This window comes from Ranitomeya imitator, chromosome 1, assembly GCF_032444005.1.
Source record: "Ranitomeya imitator isolate aRanImi1 chromosome 1, aRanImi1.pri, whole genome shotgun sequence".
Lineage (NCBI taxonomy): Eukaryota > Metazoa > Chordata > Amphibia > Anura > Dendrobatidae > Ranitomeya > Ranitomeya imitator.
In genome coordinates, this window is record NC_091282.1 from 1145227003 (window position 1) to 1145246106 (window position 19104).

The 19104-nt window shown below is 44.6% G+C and overlaps 1 protein-coding gene across 1 annotated transcript in view; it reads left to right on the forward strand.

Annotated features, from left to right (window-relative positions):
* Positions 1 to 8636: 8636 nt before the first annotated feature.
* The window catches only part of WDR19 (WD repeat domain 19), a 116414-nt gene continuing 105946 nt past the window's right edge, over positions 8637 to 19104 (forward strand). The window contains exon 1 of the mRNA XM_069744594.1: positions 8637 to 8688. Coding sequence (XP_069600695.1) covers positions 8650 to 8688 — 39 coding nt within the window. The 5' untranslated portion in view covers positions 8637 to 8649. The remainder of the gene's footprint in view (positions 8689 to 19104) is intronic.

Consider the following 19104-nt stretch of genomic DNA (forward strand, 5'->3'; position numbering starts at 1 on the left):
TTTGTCTGTTCTTTATAAACAATTTGATATTCCGTCGTTAGTTACTGTGTTTCCTTAACCCTTGAGCACATGAAAGTAATTTTTTACATTTTAAATAGAGGTTTGAAATTTACCAAACTCAGTGAAAAACATGAAGTGCAAAACCATATGCAAGTAATATTGTGGCTGATAGGTGTCAAAAGGTTTTTTTGACATGTGCTTGATGGATGCCAAAAAGAACAAAAGCGGGTTGACATTTTTTTTTTACACTACATCTGAATGACATGGCCACAGCAGACTGCTCTTTTTTATTCAGAAGCACACTCTTTTGGTCAGTGTTGGATGAATTGGGGCCTATTTAATGTATAAGTGCAGGTATAATTAGTACATGATAAAGAGTTGATTACCCAAAAAATAAGTGGGGTAAAATTATGTTCTGTAATCTGGGCAAGAAAAACTAAAATGGGAGGAATATAACTAAGCAACAGATATGTTCTGTAATCTGGGCAAGAAAAACTAAAATGGGATGAATATAGCTAAGCAACAGATATGTTCTGTAATCTGGGCAAGACAAACTAAAATGGGATGAATATAACTAAGCAACAGACTTGTGTTGAAAAAGACTTGGGTATACTAATAGATCACAGGCTGCACATGAGTCAACAGTGGGATGCAGCAGCAAAAAAGGCAAACACAGTTCTAGGATGTATTAAGAGAAGCATAGAGTATAGTTCACTACTTGGTTTAAGCCAAAAGTACCAATACCTGGTTTAAAAACCGTATCACTGTGCTTGATTGGCCAGCAAACTCGCCTGACCTTAACCCCATAGAGAATCTATGGGGTATTGTCAAGAGGAAGATGATAGACACCAGACCCAACAATGCAGATGAGCTGAAGGCTGCTATCAAAGCAACCTGTGCTTCCATAACACCTGAGCAGTACCACAGACTGATCGCCTCCATGCCCGGTTCCGGGGCTCCTTTTGCAGTAACTGATACAAAAGGAACCCAGACCAAGTATTGAGTGTATTTACTAAACATATGTTTCAGTAGGCCAACATTTTGGATTTTAAAATCATTTTTCAAGCTGGTGTTATAAAGTATTCTAATTTACTGAGATAATTAAGATACTGACTTTTGGGTTTTCATTGGCTGTAAGCCATAATCATCAACGTTAACCCCTTTACCCCCATGGGTGGTTTGCACGTTAATGACCAGGCCAATTTTTACAATTCTGACCACTGTCCCTTTATGAGGTTATAACTCTGTAACGCTTCAACGGATCCCAGTGATTCTGACATTGTTTTCTCGTGACATATTGTACTTCATGATAGTGGTAAAAATTATTTGATAGTACCTGCGTTTATTTGTGAAAAAAAAACGGAAATTTGGCAAAAATTATGAAAATTTCGCAATTTTCCAACTTTGAATTTTTATGCAATTAAATCACAGAGATATGTCACACAAAATACTTAATAAGTAACATTTCCCACATGTCTACTTTACATCAGCACAATTTTGGAACCAAAATTTTTTTTTTGTTAGGGAGTTATAAGGGTTAAAAGTTGACCAGCAATTTCTCATTTTTACAACACCATTTTTTTTTAGGGACCACATCTCATTTGAAGTCATTTTGAGGGGTCTATATGATAGAAAATACCCAAGTGTGACACCATTCTAAAAACTGCACCCCTCATGGTGCTCAAAACCATATTCAAGAAGTTTATTAACCCTTCTGGTGCTTCACAGGAATTTTTGGAATGTTTAAATAAAAATGAACATTTAACTTTTTTTCACAAAAAATTTACTTCAGCTCCAATTTGTTTTATTTTACCAAGGGTAACAGGAGAAAATGGACCCCAAAAGTTGTTGTACAATTTGTCCTGAGTACGCTGATACCCCATATGTGGGGGTAAACCACTGTTTGGGCGCATGGGAGAGCTCGGAAGGGAAGGAGCGCCGTTTGACTTTTCAATGCAAAATTGACAGGAATTGAGATGGGACGCCATGTTGCGTTTGGAGAGCCACTGATGTGCCTAAACATTGAAACCCCCCACAAGTGACACCATTTTGGAAAGTAGACCCCCTAAGGAACTTATCTAGATGTGTTTGAGGGCTTTGACCCACCAAGGGCTTCACAGAAGTTTATAATGCAGAGCTGTAAAAATAAAACAAAAATTGTTTCCCACAAAAATTATTTTTTTAGCCCCCAGTTTTGTATTTTCCCGAGGGTAACAGGAGAAATTGGACCCCAAAATTTGTTGTCCAATTTGTCCTGAGTACGCTGATACCCCATATGTGAGGGGAACCACTGTATGGGCGCATGGGAGGGCTCGGAAGGGAAGGAGTGCCATTTGGGATGCAGACTTAGATGGAATAGTCTGCAGGCGTCACATTGCGTTTGCAGAGCCCCTAATGTACCTAAACAGTAGAAACCCCCCACAAGTTACCCCATATTGGAAACTAGACCCCCCCAGGGAGCTCATCTAGATGTATTGTGAGAACTTTGAACCCCCAAGTGTTTCACGCAGAGCCGTGAAAATAAAAAATCTTTTTTTTCCCACAAAAATTATTTTTTAGCCCCCAGTTTTTTATTTTCCCAAGGGTAACAGGAGAAATTGGACCCCAAAAGTTGTTGTCCTATTTGTCCTGAGTACGCTGATACCCCATATGTTGGGGTAAACTCCTGTTTGGGCACACGGGAGAGCTTGGAAGGGAAGGAGCACTGTTTTACTTTTTCAACGCAGAATTGGCTGGAATTGAGATCGGACGCCATGTCGTGTTTGGAGAGCCCCTGATGTGCCTAAACAGTGGAAACCCCCCAATTATAACTGAAGCCCTAATCCAAACACACCCCTAACCCTAATTCCAACGGTAACCCTAACCACACCCCTAACCCTAATCCCAACCCTATTCCCAAATGTAATCTAAACCCTAACCCTTACTTTAGCCCCAACCCTAACCCCTATCCCTAACCCTAGCCCTAACCCTAGCCCTAATGAGAAAATGGAAATAAATACATTTTTTTAATTTTTCCCTAACTAAGGGGGTGATGAAGGGGGTTTGATTTACTTTTATAGCGAGTTTTTTAGCGGATTTTTATGATTGGCAGCCGTCACACAGTGAAAGACGCTTTTTATTGCAAAAAATATTTTTTGCGTTACCACATTTTGAGAGCTATAATTTTTCCATATTTTGGTCCACAGAGTCATGTGAGGTCTTGTTTTTTGCGGGACGAGTTGACGTTTTTATTGGTAACATTTTCGGGCACGTGCCATTTTTTGATCGCTTTTTATTCCGATTTTTGTGAGGAAGAATGATCAAAAACCAGCTATTCGTGAATTTCTTTTGGGGGAGGCGTTTATACCGTTCAGCGTTTGGCAAAATTGCTAAAGCAGTTTTATTCTTTGGGTCAGTACGATTACAGCGATACCTCATTTATATTATTTTTTTATGTTTTGGCGCTTTTATACGATAAAAACTATTTTTTATAGAAAAAATAATTATTTTGGCATCGCTTTATTCTGAGGACTATGACTTTTTTATTTTTTTGGTGATCATGCTGTATGGCGGCTCGTTTTTTGCGGGACAAGATGACGTTTTCAGCGGTACCATGTTTATTTATATCCGTCTTTTTGATCGCGTTATTCCACTTTTTGTTCGGCGGGATGATAATAAAGCGTTTTTTGCCTCGTTTTTTTTTTTCTTACGGTGTTTACTGAAGGGGTTAACTAGTGGGCCAGTTTTATAGGTCGGGTTGTTACGGACGCGGCGATACTAAATATGTGCACTTTTACTGTTTTTTTTTTTTTATTTAGATGAAAAAATGTATTTATGGGAATATTTTTTTTTTTCATTATTTAGGAATTTTTTTTTTTTTTTTTACAAATTTTGGAATTTTTTTATTTTACTTTTTTACTTTGTCCCGGGGGGGACATCACAGATCGGTGATCTGACAGTTTGCACAGCACTCTGTCAGATCACCGATCTGACATGCAGCACTGCAGGCTTCACAGTGCCTGCTCTGAGCAGGCTCTGTGAAGCCACCTCCTTCCCTGCAGGACCCGGATCCGCGGCCATCTTGGATCCGGGTCTGGAACAGGCAGGGAGGGAGGTAAGACCCTCGCAGCAACGCGATCACATCGCGTTGCTGTGGGGGGCTCAGGGCAGCCCGCAGGGAGCCCCCTCCCTGCGCGATGCTTCCCTGCACCGCCGGCACATCGCGATCATCTTTGATCGCGGTGTGCCGGGGGTTAATGTGCCAGGGGCGGTCCGTGACCGCTCCTGGCACATAGTGCCGGATGTCAGCTGCGATAAACAGCTGACACCTGGCCGCGATCGGCGGCGCTCCCCCCGTGAGCGCTGCCGATCGCATATGACGTACTATCCCGTTGAGGGTCAGATAGGCCCAGGGCACCTCGACGGGTTAGTACGTCTAAGGTCAGAAAGGGGTTAACAGAAATAAACACTTGAAATACATTGCTCTGTTTGTAATTACTCTATGTAATATACGGGTCTCACTTTTTGTATTGAAGAACTGAAAGAACTGAAATAAATTAACTTTTCCATGATATTCTAATTTTGTGAGAAGCACCTGTATCTGAAGGGCTGTCAGTGTAGAGGGATCATCCTTATTCTCACTTGCATATAAAAAATCCAGAAGCAATTAAATGAAACTGAAAGGGAGAAGATACCGATGAGATATTAGAAAAACACTTTTTGACAGTGATGGTGATCAATGAGTGGAACAGGCTGCCATGAGAGGTGGTGAGTTCTCCCTCAATGGAAGTCTTCAAACAGAGGCTGGATAGACATCTGTCTGAGATGGTTAGTTAATTCTGCAAACTTCTGTGAAATCAAACTGTCCACTTAGGAAGCAACACTCTTTGACAATCAATTTTACATTGTATTGTGCAAATGGAATGGACAACAGAGAAAATTATTGGCAATTATCAAGACACCCTCAATAAAGGAGTGATTCTGCAGGTGGGGACTACAGACCACATCTCAGTACCAATGCTTTCTGGCTGATGTTTTGGTCACTTTTGAATGTTGGTTGTGCTCTCACACTCGTGGTAGCATGAGACGGACTCTACAATCCACACAAGTGGCTCAGGTAGTGCAGCTCATCCAGGATGGCTCATCAATGCGAGCTGTGGCAAGGTTTGCTGTGTCTGTCAGTGTAGTGTCCAGAGGCTGGAGGTGACAGGAGACGTGGAGGGGGCCGTAGGAGGGCAACAACCCAGCAGCAGGACCGCTACCTCAGCCTTTGTGCAAGGAGAAACAGGATGAGCACTGCCAGAGCCCTGCAAAATGACCTCCAGCAGGCCACAAATGTGCATGTGTCTGCACAAACGGTTAGAAACCGACTCCATGAGGATGGTCTGAGTGCCCGACGTCCACAGATTGGGGTTGTGCTCACAGCCCAAGACCGTGCAGGACGCTTGACATTTGCCACAGAACACCAGGATTGTTAAATTCACCAATGGCACCCTGTGCTCTTCACAGATGAAAGCAGGTTCACACTGAGCACGTGATAGACGTGACAGAGTCTGAACATGCCGTGGAGAGCAACCTGCCTGCCTGCAACATCCTTCAGAATGATTGGTTTGGCAGTGGGTCAGTAATGGTGTGGGGTGGCATTTCTTTGGAGGGCCGCACAACCCTCCATGTGCTCACCAGAGGTAGCCTGATTGCCATTAGGTACCGAGATGAGATACTCAGACCCCTTGTGGGACAATATGCTGGTGCGGTTGGCCCTGGGTTCCTCCTAATGCAGGACAATGCCAGACCTCATGTGGCTGGAGTGTGTCAGGAGTTCCTGCCAGATGAAGGCATTGATGCAATGGACTGGCCCACCCGTTCCCCAGACCTGAATCCGATTGAGCACATCTGGGACATCATGTCTCGCTCCATCCACCGTCACGTTGCACCACAGACTGTCCAGGAGTTAGCGGGTGATTTAGTTCAGGTCTAGGAGGAGATCCCTCAGGAGGCTATCCGCCGCATCATCAGGAGCATGCCCAGACATTGTACTGTAGGGAGGTCATACAGGCACGTGGAGGCCACACACAATACTGAGCATCTTTTCCTTGTCATGAGCCATTTTCACTGAAGTTGGATCAGCCTGTAATTTGATTTTCCACTTTGATTTTGAGTATCATTTCAAATCTAGATCTCCATGGGATATTCATTTTGATTTACATTGATATTTGTTATGTTTCATTGTTCTGAACACATTCCACTATGCATTGAATAAAAATATGCAACTGGAATATTTCATTCAGAGTTTTCTAATATGTGGTATTTTACTGTTACTTTTGTTGTTTTGAGCAATATATATATATCTATATATATATATCTATATATATATCTTAATATTTCATAGAGAGATAGCAGAAAAAGCAATAGTTCATTTGTCGGCTTCTGCATAATCGTTGCAGAAGCCAACCGGATATGACACGTGGTTTACATACAGTAAACCTTTGCAAAACAGATGGATTTTTATATGCCCCTCACTAATAATTAGTAGTGTGTGTGGAAAATTTTGGAGCTGTAGGTGTTAAATTAAAGGATTAATTAACAGAAAAAACTGGCGTGGGCTCCCACACAATTTTCTCCGCCAGAAAGGGAAAGCCAGTGACTAAGGGCAGATATTAATAGCCTAGAGAGGGACAATGGTTATTAGCCCCCCTGGCTAAAAATATCTGCCCACAGCCACCCCCAGAAAAGGCGCATCTGTAACCTCTCTCTTCCTGTTGCCCTGTAGTTTTGGCATATGGGGTAATAAGGGGCTAATGTCACCTTGCTATTGTAAGGTGACATTAAGCCTGGTTAATAATGGACAGGTGTCAATAAGACACCTATCCATTATTAATCCAATAGTATGAATGGGTTAAAAAAATGCACACATATTAAGAATAAAGTCTTTTAATGAAATAATTACACACACACAGGTTTACCATCTTTATTACACTCTCAATCCAAGCGAGCCCTCGTTCTTCTGTAAAAAATCCAAAATATAAAACAAACAATATCCCATACCTGTCCGCTGTACAGTCAAGTCTCACGCTGTAAATCCATCTCAAGGGTTAATTAAGGAGCGGTGCTAATGCTACTGGCTGGGTTGTAAACCACTGTGTAATGAATTTACACAGTGAGGCCTGCGCAGCCACCCCACCTGACTGGACATGAACTCATTAGCGTGGGAAAGTTTCTGAACATTTTCCCACGCTGTCAAGTTCACCGTGTCAGGCTGGGAGTCTGCGCAGCCTCAGTGACGTAACCCAATTTTGCATTCAAAATGTCAAAGAGTGCTCCCTGCCTTCTGAGCCATGCCATGCGCCCAAACAGTGGGTTTTCACCACACATGGGGGTATCGGTGTACTTAGGAGAAATTGCTGAACAAATTTTGTGGTCCATTTTCTCCTGATACCGTTGTGAAAATAAAAAGATTTGGGTCTAAAGTTAATATTTTGTGAAAAAACTAAAATGTTAATTTTTTTCCTTCTACATTACTTTAGTTCTCGTGAAGCACCTGAAGGGTTAATAAGCTTCTTGAATGTGGTTTTGCGCACCTTGACATAGTAACATAGTTAGCATGTTCGAAAAAAGACATTTGTAGATCCAATTCAGCCTATATTCCATCAGAATAAATCCCCAGATCTACGTCCTTCTACAGAACCTAATAATTGTATGATACAATATTGTTCTGCTCCAGGAAGACATCCAGGCCTCTCTTGAACCCCTCGACTGAGTTCGCCATCACCACCTCCTCAGGCAAGCAATTCCAGATTCTCACTGCCCTAACAGTAAAGAATCCTCTTCTATGTTGGTGGAAAAACCTTCTCTCCTCCAGACGCAGAGAATGCCCCCTTGTGCCCGTCACCTTCCTTGGTATAAACAGATCTTCAGCGAGATATTTGTATTGTCCCCTTATATAGGCGGCCTGAGGTTCCCCACCGCTGGTTTAGATGCTGTGGGTGCACTAGCCCTGACTCCGGCCATTGCAGCGGGCGTCCGCTATATGTAGCAGCTAACGACCACTGCTAACGATGCAGTGCGACCCACGCTCCATTGGTCGGACATAGTATTTGGGCAAGGCTAATTTAGAGGAAGCCGCCCATGGCCTGATATGATGCCAGAGAAAAGTGTTTTATTGTGGTAATGTAGCACATAATGACCCGTCTCCATGTGGCATCATCTCCATCACTACGCCCCGCAGAACAAGAAAGCTGCCACTTATAAACAGTGCAATATATATGCAGAACACAAGCGCAGAATTGTTTATTTTTTCCAACTTTCCCCCAGAAAAAAGGTCATGCATGGAAAAGTGGTGTCCTTGTACCATACAACTCCTGGAACCCCGCCCCCAACAAGCACTGGTTCTATTACAGCCCACTCTTGAGGGGTTAAGCTAAACAAATATAAAGAACGCTGCCAGTACACTCTGTCCCCGGTTCCGCAGCCATGTTATCGTGGTCGCATGAAAATTTTCAGTGCGTTTTGGTCTTCAATAAAATGGCGCTCGCAGGTCACAGACTTCTATCTCGGAACCAAACGACTGTGTGACGTCATACGCTTCGTTTCGTACTGATTGGCTGAATGGTTACCATGGAATGAAATGACGCTCTGCAGTTTGCCGCCCTCCCGGTTTCCTTGGGTACGCGCATGCGCAGTATATTACTACACACTGACTCCAGTATGAAGGTAAGGAGGCCGGAGAATTCGGGTTCACTGTGGGGTTCACCTTGTCTCCTGTGGACAGGCGGGTGTCCGTGGGGTGGCGGCGGGTAGCACCGGGTGTGACGCTGTACAGAGTGCTGGGATCGGTGGTGTGCGTGGGTTACAGCTCACAGACTGTCCTCCTTTATAATAATAATAATAATAATCTTTATTTTTTATTATCTTTATTCTCCTGGTAATATCTCTCTGTATATGCGTCTCCATTGCCTTAGTAGACCAGAGGTGGGCTCTGGCCATCGCTATAAGAGCGGTCATACAGCGCCCCGCCCTAGAGGAGACCATTACTGGCCAGCGCCATCTCTGTGGGGACTAGAAGCTAACGTGACCTGGCTGGTAAAGGGTTAACCCCCTGGGAACTTTTGTATGAAAATGAGCATCGTCCAATCAAAAAAGGACCTAACGGCTCGAAAATATGGCACCGTCTCTGTCAGGGCTTGTGTGACATCATCAGGTCATATCCCGCCTGCAGCCAATCTCTGCTCACTAATCGCTTGTCCCAGGGCTTGTGTGACATCATCAGGTCATATCCGGGCTGCAGCCAATCTCTGCTCGCTTGTCCCAGGGCTTGTGTGACATCATCAGGTCATATCCCGGCTGCAGCCAATCTCTGCTCACTAATCACTTCTCCCAGGGCTTGTGTGACATCTTCAGGTCATATCCCGCCTGCAGCCAATCTCTGCTCACTAATCGCTTCTCCCAGGGCTTGTGTGACATCATCAGGTCAGATCCGGGCTGCAGCCAATCTCTGCTCACTAATCGCTTCTCCCAGGGCTTGTGTGACATCATCAGGTCATATCCCGCCTGCAGCCAATCTGTGCTCACTAATCGCTTGTCCCAGGGCTTGTGTGACATCATCAGGTCATATCCGGGCTGCAGCCAATCTCTGCTCACTAATCGCTTGTCCCAGGGCTTGTGTGACATCATCAGGTCATATCCCGGCTGCAGCCAATCTCTGCTCACTAATCGCTTCTCCCAGGGCTTGTGTGACATCATCAGGTCATATCCGGGCTGCAGCCAATCTCTGCTCACTAATCGCTTCTCCCAGGGCTTGTGTGACATCATCATATCGTATCTGGGCTGCAGCCAATCTGTGCTCACAAATCGTGTCTCAGTGATTGTGTGACATCATCAGGTCATATCCGGGCTGCAGCCAATCTCTGCTCACTAATCGCTTGTCCCAGGGCTTGTGTGACATCATCTGGTCATATCCCGGCTGCAGCCAATCTCTGCTCACTAATCGCTTCTCCCAGGGCTTGTGTGACATCATCAGGTCATATCCGGGCTGCAGCCAATCTCTGCTCACTAATCGCTTCTCCCAGGGCTTGTGTGACATCATCATATCGTATCTGGGCTGCAGCCAATCTGTGCTCACAAATCGTGTCTCAGTGATTGTGTGAAATCATCATATCATATCTGGGCTGCAGCCAATCTCTGCTCACTAATCGCTTGTCCGAAATCATATCGTATCAAGGCTGCAGCCAATCTGTGCTCACTAATCGTGTGTCTCAGTGATTGTGTGACATCATCATATCATATCCGGGCTGCAGTCAGTCTGTGCTCACTAATGGGCAGTTTCATTCACTCTTCCTTCAAACGAAAAGAGAATTACAGTCCATTTGCGAGTGCTGATTGACTTCAGCGCTTATGTGGCATATTAATGGTACACAATCCCCATGAGACCCGGCAGCACTTGGATGACACTGGTGTGGGAAGTCTCGGTTATTTTTATTTTACACCTGGAAATATGCTATTTAAGAAGGGAATGTCTGAGCAGTGGATGTTTCCTTTAATGGGGGTCCCGGTAGTCGAACACTGAAGTGTTGAGAATAATGGGGAAGCAGCTTTGCGTCAGCACTACATCCTATACAGTCATGGCCAAAAGTATTCACACCCCTGCAATTCTGTCAGATAATACTCAGTTTCTTCCTGAAAATGATTGCAAACATAAATTCTTTGGTATTATTATCTTCATTTAATTTGTCTTAAAAGAAAAAACACAAAAGAGAATGAAGGAAAAAGCAAAACATTGATCATTTCACACAAAACTCCAAAAATGGGCCAGACAAAAGTATTGGCACCCTCAGCCTAATACTTGGTTGCACAACCTTTAGCCAAAATAACTACAACCAACCGCTTCTGGTAACCATCAATGAGTTTCTTACAATGCTCTGCTGGAATTTTAGACCATTCTCCAGGTCCCTGATATTTGAAGGGTGCCTTCTCCAAACTGCCATTTTTAGATCTCTCCACAGGTGATCTATGGGATTCAGGTCTGGACTCATTGCTGGCCACCTTAGAAGTCTCCAGTGCTTTCTCTCAAACCATTTTCTAGTGCTTTTTGAAGTGTGTTTTGGGTCATTGTCCTGCTGGAAGACCTATGACCTCTGAGGGAGACCAAGCTTTCTCACACTGGGCCCTACATTATGCTGCAAAATTTGTTGGTAGTCTTCAGACTTCATAATTCCATGCACACGGTCAAGCAGTCCAGTGCCAGAGGCAGCAAAGCAACCCCAAAACATCAGGGAACATCCGCCATGTTTGACTGTAGGGACCGTGTTCTTTTCTTTGAATGCCTCTTTTTTTCTCCTGTAAACTCTACGTTGATGCCTCTGCCCAAAAAGCTCTACTTTTGTCTCATCTGACCAGAGAACATTCTTTCAAAACCTTTTAGGCTTTTTCAGGTAAGTTTTGGCAAAATCCAGCCTGGCTTTTTTATGTCTCGGGGTAAGAAGTGGGGTCTTCCTGGGTCTCCTACCATACAGTCCTTTTTCATTCAGACGCTGACGGATAGTACGGGTTGACACTGTTGTACCCTCGGACTGCAGAGCAGCTTGAACTTGTTTGGATGTTAGTCTAGGTTCTTTATCCAACATCCGCACAATCTTGCGTTGAAATCTCTTGTCAATTTTTCTTTTCCGTCCACATCTAGGGCACTTCTTAAACTTAAACTTCTTGATGACACTGCGCACGGTAGACGCAGGAACATTCAGGTCTTTGGAGATGGACTTGTAGCCTTGAGATTGCTCATGCTTCCTCACAATTTGGTTTCTCAAGTCCTCAGACAGTTCTTTGGTCTTCTTTCTTTTCTCCATGCTCAATGTGGTACACACAAGGACACAGGACAGAGGTTGAGTCAACTTTAATCCATGTCAACTGGCTGCAAGTGTGATTTAGTTCTTGCCAGCACCTGTTAGGTGCCACAGGTAAGTTACAGGTGCTGTTAATTACACAAATTAGAGAAGCATCACATGATTTTTCGAACAGTGCCAATACTTTTGTCCACCCCCTTTTTTATGTTTGGTGTGGAATTCTATTCAATTTGGCTTTAGGACATTTCTTATTGTGTTTTTTTCTTTTAAGACAAATTAAATGAAGATAATAATACCACATAATTTGCGTTTGCAATCATTTTCAGGAAGAAAATGAGTATTATCTGACAGAACTGCAGGGATGTCAATAATTTTGGCCATGACTGTATGTTACACAGAGACCCCCAGGCCCCACCTGACAAAGCATTAATAGAGCACAGTGTGGCCGGGAAGCTCAGACTTGGAGCCATCGCTTGGTTCACAAAAATTTATTTTTGAGTTGGAAAAATGACAAGTTTTCAAGAGGAATCCACCTCAGGAATTGTCTGTGTGTATATATTTATAAGGCTGGAGGCACACATAACGTATAAAAAAATCGGTCTGTTTTTCACAGCCGAGATTCACAGAAATGTTCCCGAACAGTGATCCATATGTCATTCATGTGCAGTGCGAGGATGCGATTTTTTTTTTATCATTAAAGTATCCGTGTGACATCCATATGGCGAGATTTTCTCGCCGGCTTGCAAAATGGACATATAATGGATCCATGGCACCTCAAATATTCGTGAAAACTTATATACAGTGTGTGTGTGTGTATATATATATATATATATATATATATATATATACATATATATACTGCTCAAAAACATAAAGGGAACACTAAAATACCACATCCTAGATATCACTGAATAAAATATTCCAGTTGCAAATTCTTATTCATTGCATAGTGGAATGTGTTCAGAACAATAAAACATAACAATTATCAATGTAAATCAAAATGAATATCCCACGGAGGTCTGGATTTGGAATGATATTCAAAATAAAAGTGGAAAATCAAATTACAGGCTGATCCAACTTCAGTGGAAATGCCTCAAGACAAGAAAAAAAGATACTCGGTAATGTGTGTGGCCTCCACGTACCTGTATGACCTCCCTACTGTACAGCGCCTGGGTATGCGGATGGTCTCCTGACATATCTCCTCCCAGACCTAGACTAAAGCATCCGCCAACTTCGGGACAGTCTGTGGTGCAACGTGACGTTGGTGGATGGAGGAAGGCATGATGTCCCAGATGTGCTCAATTGGATTCAGGTCTGGGGAATAGGCGGGCAAGTCTATAGCTTCAATGCCTTCATCTTGCAGAAACTGCTGACACTCCAGCCACCACATGAGGTCTGGCATTGTCCTGCATTAGGAAGAACCCAGGGCCAACCGCACCAGTATATAGTCTTACAAGCGGTCTGAGGATCTCCTCTTTGTACCTGATGGCAGTCAGGCTACCTCTGGCGAGCACATTGAGGGCTGTGCGGCCCTCTAAAGAAATGCCACCCCACACCATTACTGACCCACTGCCAACTGGTCATGCTGAAGGATGTTGCAGGCAGCAGATCGCTCCCCACGGCGTCTCCAGACTCTGTCACGTCTGTCACATGTGCTCAGTGTGAACCTGCTCTCATCTGTGAAGAGCACAGGGTGCCAGTGGTGAATTTGCCAATCCTGGTGTTCTGTGGCAAATGCCAAGCATCCTGCGTGGTGTTGGGCTGTGAGCACAACCCCAATCTGTGGACGTCGGGCACTCAGACCATCCTCATGGAGTCGGTTTCTAACCGATTGTGCAGACACATGCACATTTGTGGCCTGCTGGAGGTCATTTTGCAGGGCTCTGTGTTATGATCTGGTAATTCAGTACCACAATGGACATAGAAGTCAGAGCACATACAGTGACCTGACAATAACCCAAAAACATAGAACGAGCTCTGAGACGTGGGAACTCTGCTGACCGCAATCCCTAATCCTCTCCAACCACACTAGAGGCAGCCGTGGATTGCGCCTAACGCTCCCTATGCAACTCGGCACAGCCTGAGAAACTAGCTAGCTTGAAGATAGAAAATAAGCCTACCTTGCCTCAGAGAAATACCCCAAAGGAAAAGGCAGCCCCCACATATAATGACTGTGAGTTAAGATGAAAAGACAAACGTAGAGATGAAATAGATTTAGCAAAGTGAGGCCCGACTTTCTGAACAGAGCGAGGATAGGAAAGATAACTTTGCGGTCAACACAAAACCCTACAAACAACCACGCAAAGGGGGCAAAAAGACCCTCCGTACCGAACTAACGGCACGGAGGTACACCCTCTGCGTCCCAGAGCTTCCAGCAAGCAAGAAAAAAACAAATAAGCAAGCTGGACCGAAAAAAACAGCAAACAAAAAGCAAAAGCGGAACTTAGCTATGCAGAGCAGCAGGCCACAGGAACGATCCAGGAGGAAACAGGTCCAATACTAGAACATTGACTGGAGGCCAGGATCAAAGCACTAGGTGGAGTTAAATAGAGCAGCACCTAACGACTTCACCACACCACCTGAGGAAGGAAACTCAGAAGCCGCAGTACCACTCTCCTCCACCAACGGAAGCTCACAGAGAGAATCAGCCGAAGTACCACTTGTCACCACAGGAGGGAGCTCTGCCACAGAATTCACAACAGTACCCCCCCTTGAGGAGGGGTCACCGAACCCTCACCAGAGCCCCCAGGACGACCAGGATGAGCCATATGAAAGGCACGAACAAGATCGGGAGCATGGACATCAGAGGCAAAGACCCAGGAATTATCTTCCTGAGCATAACCCTTCCACTTAACCAGATACTGGAGTTTCCGTCTTGAAACACGAGAATCCAAAATCTTCTCCACAATATACTCCAACTCCCCCTCCACCAAAACCGGGGCAGGAGGATCAACAGATGGAACCATAGGTGCCACGTATCTCCGCAACAATGACCTATGGAATACGTTATGAATGGAAAAAGAATCTGGAAGGGTCAGACGAAAAGACACAGGATTAAGAACCTCAGAAATCCTATACGGATCAATGAAACGAGGTTTAAACTTAGGAGAGGAAACCTTCATAGGAATATGACGAGAAGATAACCAAACCAAATCCCCAACACGAAGTCGGGGACCCACACAGCGTCTGCGATTAGCGAAACGTTGAGCCTTCTCCTGGGACAAGGTCAAATTGTCCACTACATGAGTCCAAATCTGCTGCAACCTGTCCACCACAGTATCCACACCAGGACAGTCCGAAGACTCAACCTGCCCTGAAGAGAAACGAGGATGGAACCCAGAGTTGCAGAAAAACGGCGAAACCAAGGTAGCCGGGCTGGCCCGATTATTAAGGGCGAACTCAGCCAAAGGCAAAAAGGACACCCAGTCATCCTGATCAGCAGAAACAAAGCATCTCAGATATGTTTCCAAGGTCTGATTGGTTCGTTCGGTCTGGCCATTAGTCTGAGGATGGAAAGCCGAGGAAAAAGACAAGTCAAAGCCCATCCTAGCACAAAAGGCTCGCCAAAACCTCGAAACAAACTGGAAACCTCTGTCAGAAACGATATTCTCTGGAATGCCATGTAAACGAACCACATGCTGGAAGAACAATGGCACCAAATCAGAGGAGGAAGGTAATTTAGACAAGGGTACCAAATGGACCATCTTAGAGAAGCGATCACAAACCACCCAAATGACTGACATTTTTTGAGAGACGGGAAGATCAGAAATAAAATCCATAGAGATATGAGTCCAAGGCCTCTTCAGGACCGGCAAGGGCAAAAGCAACCCACTGGCACGAGAACAGCAGGGCTTAGCCCGAGCACAAATCCCACAGGACTGCACAAAAGAACGCACATCCCGCGACAGAGATGGCCACCAAAAGGATCTAGCCACTAACTCTCTGGTACCAAAGATTCCAGGATGACCAGCCAACACCGAACAATGAACCTCAGAGATAACTTTATTCGTCCACCTATCAGGGACAAACAGTTTCTCCGCTGGGCAACGATCAGGTTTATTAGCCTGAAATTTTTGCAGCACCCGCCGCAAATCAGGAGAGATGGCAGACACAATTACTCCCTCTTTGAGAATACCCGCCGGCTCAGATAAACCCGGAAAGTCGGGCACAAAACTCCTAGACAGAGCATCCGCCTTCACATTTTTAGAGCCCGGAAGGTACGAAATCACAAAATCAAAACGGGCAAAAAACAGCGACCAACGAGCCTGTCTAGGATTCAACCGCTTGGCAGACTCGAGATAAGTCAAGTTCTTATGATCAGTCAAGACCACCACGCGATGCTTAGCTCCTTCAAGCCAATGACGCCACTCCTCGAATGCCCACTTCATGGCCAGCAACTCTCGATTGCCAACATCATAATTTCGCTCAGCAGGCGAAAACTTCCTGGAAAAGAAGGCGCATGGTTTCATCACCGAGCAATCAGAACTTTTCTGCGACAAAACAGCCCCCGCTCCAATCTCAGAAGCATCAACCTCGACCTGGAATGGAAGTGAAACATCTGGTTGACACAACACAGGGGCAGAAGAAAAACGACGCTTCAACTCTTGAAAAGCTTCCACAGCAGCAGAAGACCAATTGGCCACATCAGCACCCTTCTTGGTCAAATCGGTCAATGGTTTAGCAATACTAGAAAAATTGCAGATGAAGCGACGATAAAAATTAGCAAAGCCCAGGAACTTTTGCAGACTTTTCAGAGATGTCGGCTGAGTCCAATCATGGATGGCTTGGACCTTAACAGGGTCCATCTCGATAGTAGAAGGGGAAAAGATGAACCCCAAAAATGAAACCTTCTGAACACCAAAGAGACACTTAGATCCCTTCACAAACAAAGAATTAGCACGCAGGACCTGAAACACCGTTCTGACCTGCTTCACATGAGACTCCCAATCATCCGAGAAGATCAAAATGTCATCCAAGTACACAATCAGGAATTTATCCAGGTACTCTCGGAAGATGTCATGCATAAAGGACTGAAACACTGATGGAGCATTGGCAAGTCCGAATGGCATTACTAGATACTCAAAATGGCCCTCGGGCGTATTAAATCCAGTTTTCCATTCATCGCCTCGCTTAATACGCACAAGATTATACGCACCACGAAGATCTATTTTGGTGAACCAACTAGCCCCCTTAATCCGAGCAAACAAATCAGATAACAACGGCAAGGGGTACTGAAATTTAACCGTGATCTTATTTAGAAGGCGGTAATCTATACAAGGTCTCAGCGAACCATCCTTCTTGGCCACAAAAAAGAACCCTGCTCCTAATGGCGACGATGACGGGCGAATATGCCCCTTCTCCAAGGACTCCTTCACGTAACTCCTCATAGCGGCGTGCTCAGGCACAGATAAATTAAACAGTCGACCCTTTGGGAATTTACTACCAGGAATCAAATCGATAGCACAATCACAATCCCTATGCGGAGGTAGGGTATCGGACTTGGGCTCATCAAATACATCCCGGTAATCAGACAAGAACTCTGGAATCTCAGAAGGGGTGGATGACGAAATAGACAGAAATGGGACATCACCATGTTCCCCCTGACAACCCCAGCTGGACACAGACATGGATTTCCAATCTAATACCGGATTATGGACTTGTAGCCATGGCAACCCCAACACGACCACATCATGCAGATTATGCAATACCAGAAAGCGAATAACCTCCTGATGTGCAGGAGCCATGCACATGGTCAGCTGGGTCCAGTACTGAGGCTTATTCTTGGCCAAAGGCATAGCATCAATTCCTCTCAATGGAATAGGACACTGCAAGGGCTCCAAGAAAAACCCAGAACGCCTAGCATACTCCAAGTCCATCAAATTCAGGGCAGCGCCTGAATCCACAAATGCTTGACAGAATAAGATGACAAAGAGCAGATCAAGGTAACGAACAAAAGAAATTTTGACTGTACCATACCAATGGTGGCAGACCTAGCGAACCGCTTAGTGCGCTTAGGACAATCAGAGATAGCATGAGTGGAATCACCACAGTAGAAACACAGCCCATTCTGACGTCTGTGTTCTTGCCGTTCAACTCTGGTCAAAGTCCTATCGCACTGCATAGGCTCAGGTTTATGCTCAGATAATACCGCCAAATGGTGCACAGATTTACGCTCACGCAAGCGTCGACCGATTTGAATGGCCAAAGACATAGACTCATTCAGACCAGCAGGCATAGGAAATCCCACCATGACATCCTTAAGGGCTTCAGAGAGACCCTTTCTGAAAATAGCTGCGAGCGCACCTTCATTCCATTGAGTGAGTACGGACCACTTTCTAAATTTCTGACAATATACCTCTATCTCATCCTGACCCTGACACAGAGTCAGTAAATTTTTCTCTGCCTGATCCACTGAATTAGGTTCATCGTACAGCAATCCGAGCGCCAGGAAAAACGCATCAATATTACATAATGCAGGATCTCGTGGTGCAAGAGAAAATGCCCAGTCCTGAGGGTCGCCACGTAAAAAAGAAATAATGATCCTAACTTGTTGAACTGGGTCACCAGAGGAGCGAGGTTTGAAAGCCAGAAATAGTTTCCAATTATTTTTGAAACTAAGAAACTTAGTTCTATCTCCAAAAAACAAATCAGGAATAGGTATTCTAGGTTCTAACATAGATTTCTGATCAATAGTGTCTTGAATCTTTTGTACTCTTGCCGTGAGCTGATCCACACATTAAGACAGACCTTTAATGTCCATCGCTACACCTGTGTCCTGAACCACCCAAATGTCTAGGGGAAAAAAAAGGTAAAACACAGTGCAGAGAAAAAAAAATGGTCTCAGAACTTCTTTTTTCCCTCTATTGAGAATCATTAGTACTTTGGGCCTCCAGTACTGTTATGATCTGGTAATTCAGTACCACAATGGACATAGAAGTCAGAGCACATACAGTGACCTGACAATAACCCAAAAACATAGAACGAGCTCTGAGACGTGGGAACTCTGCTGACCGCAATCCCTAATCCTCTCCAACCACACTAGAGGCAGCCGTGGATTGCGCCTAACGCTCCCTATGCAACTCGGCACAGCCTGAGAAACTAGCTAGCCTGAAGATAGAAAATAAGCCTACCTTGCCTCAGAGAAATACCCCAAAGGAAAAGGCAGCCCCCACATATAATGACTGTGAGTTAAGATGAAAAGACAAACGTAGAGATTAAATAGATTTAGCAAAGTGAGGCCCGACTTTCTGAACAGAGCGAGGATAGGAAAGATAACTTTGCGGTCAACACA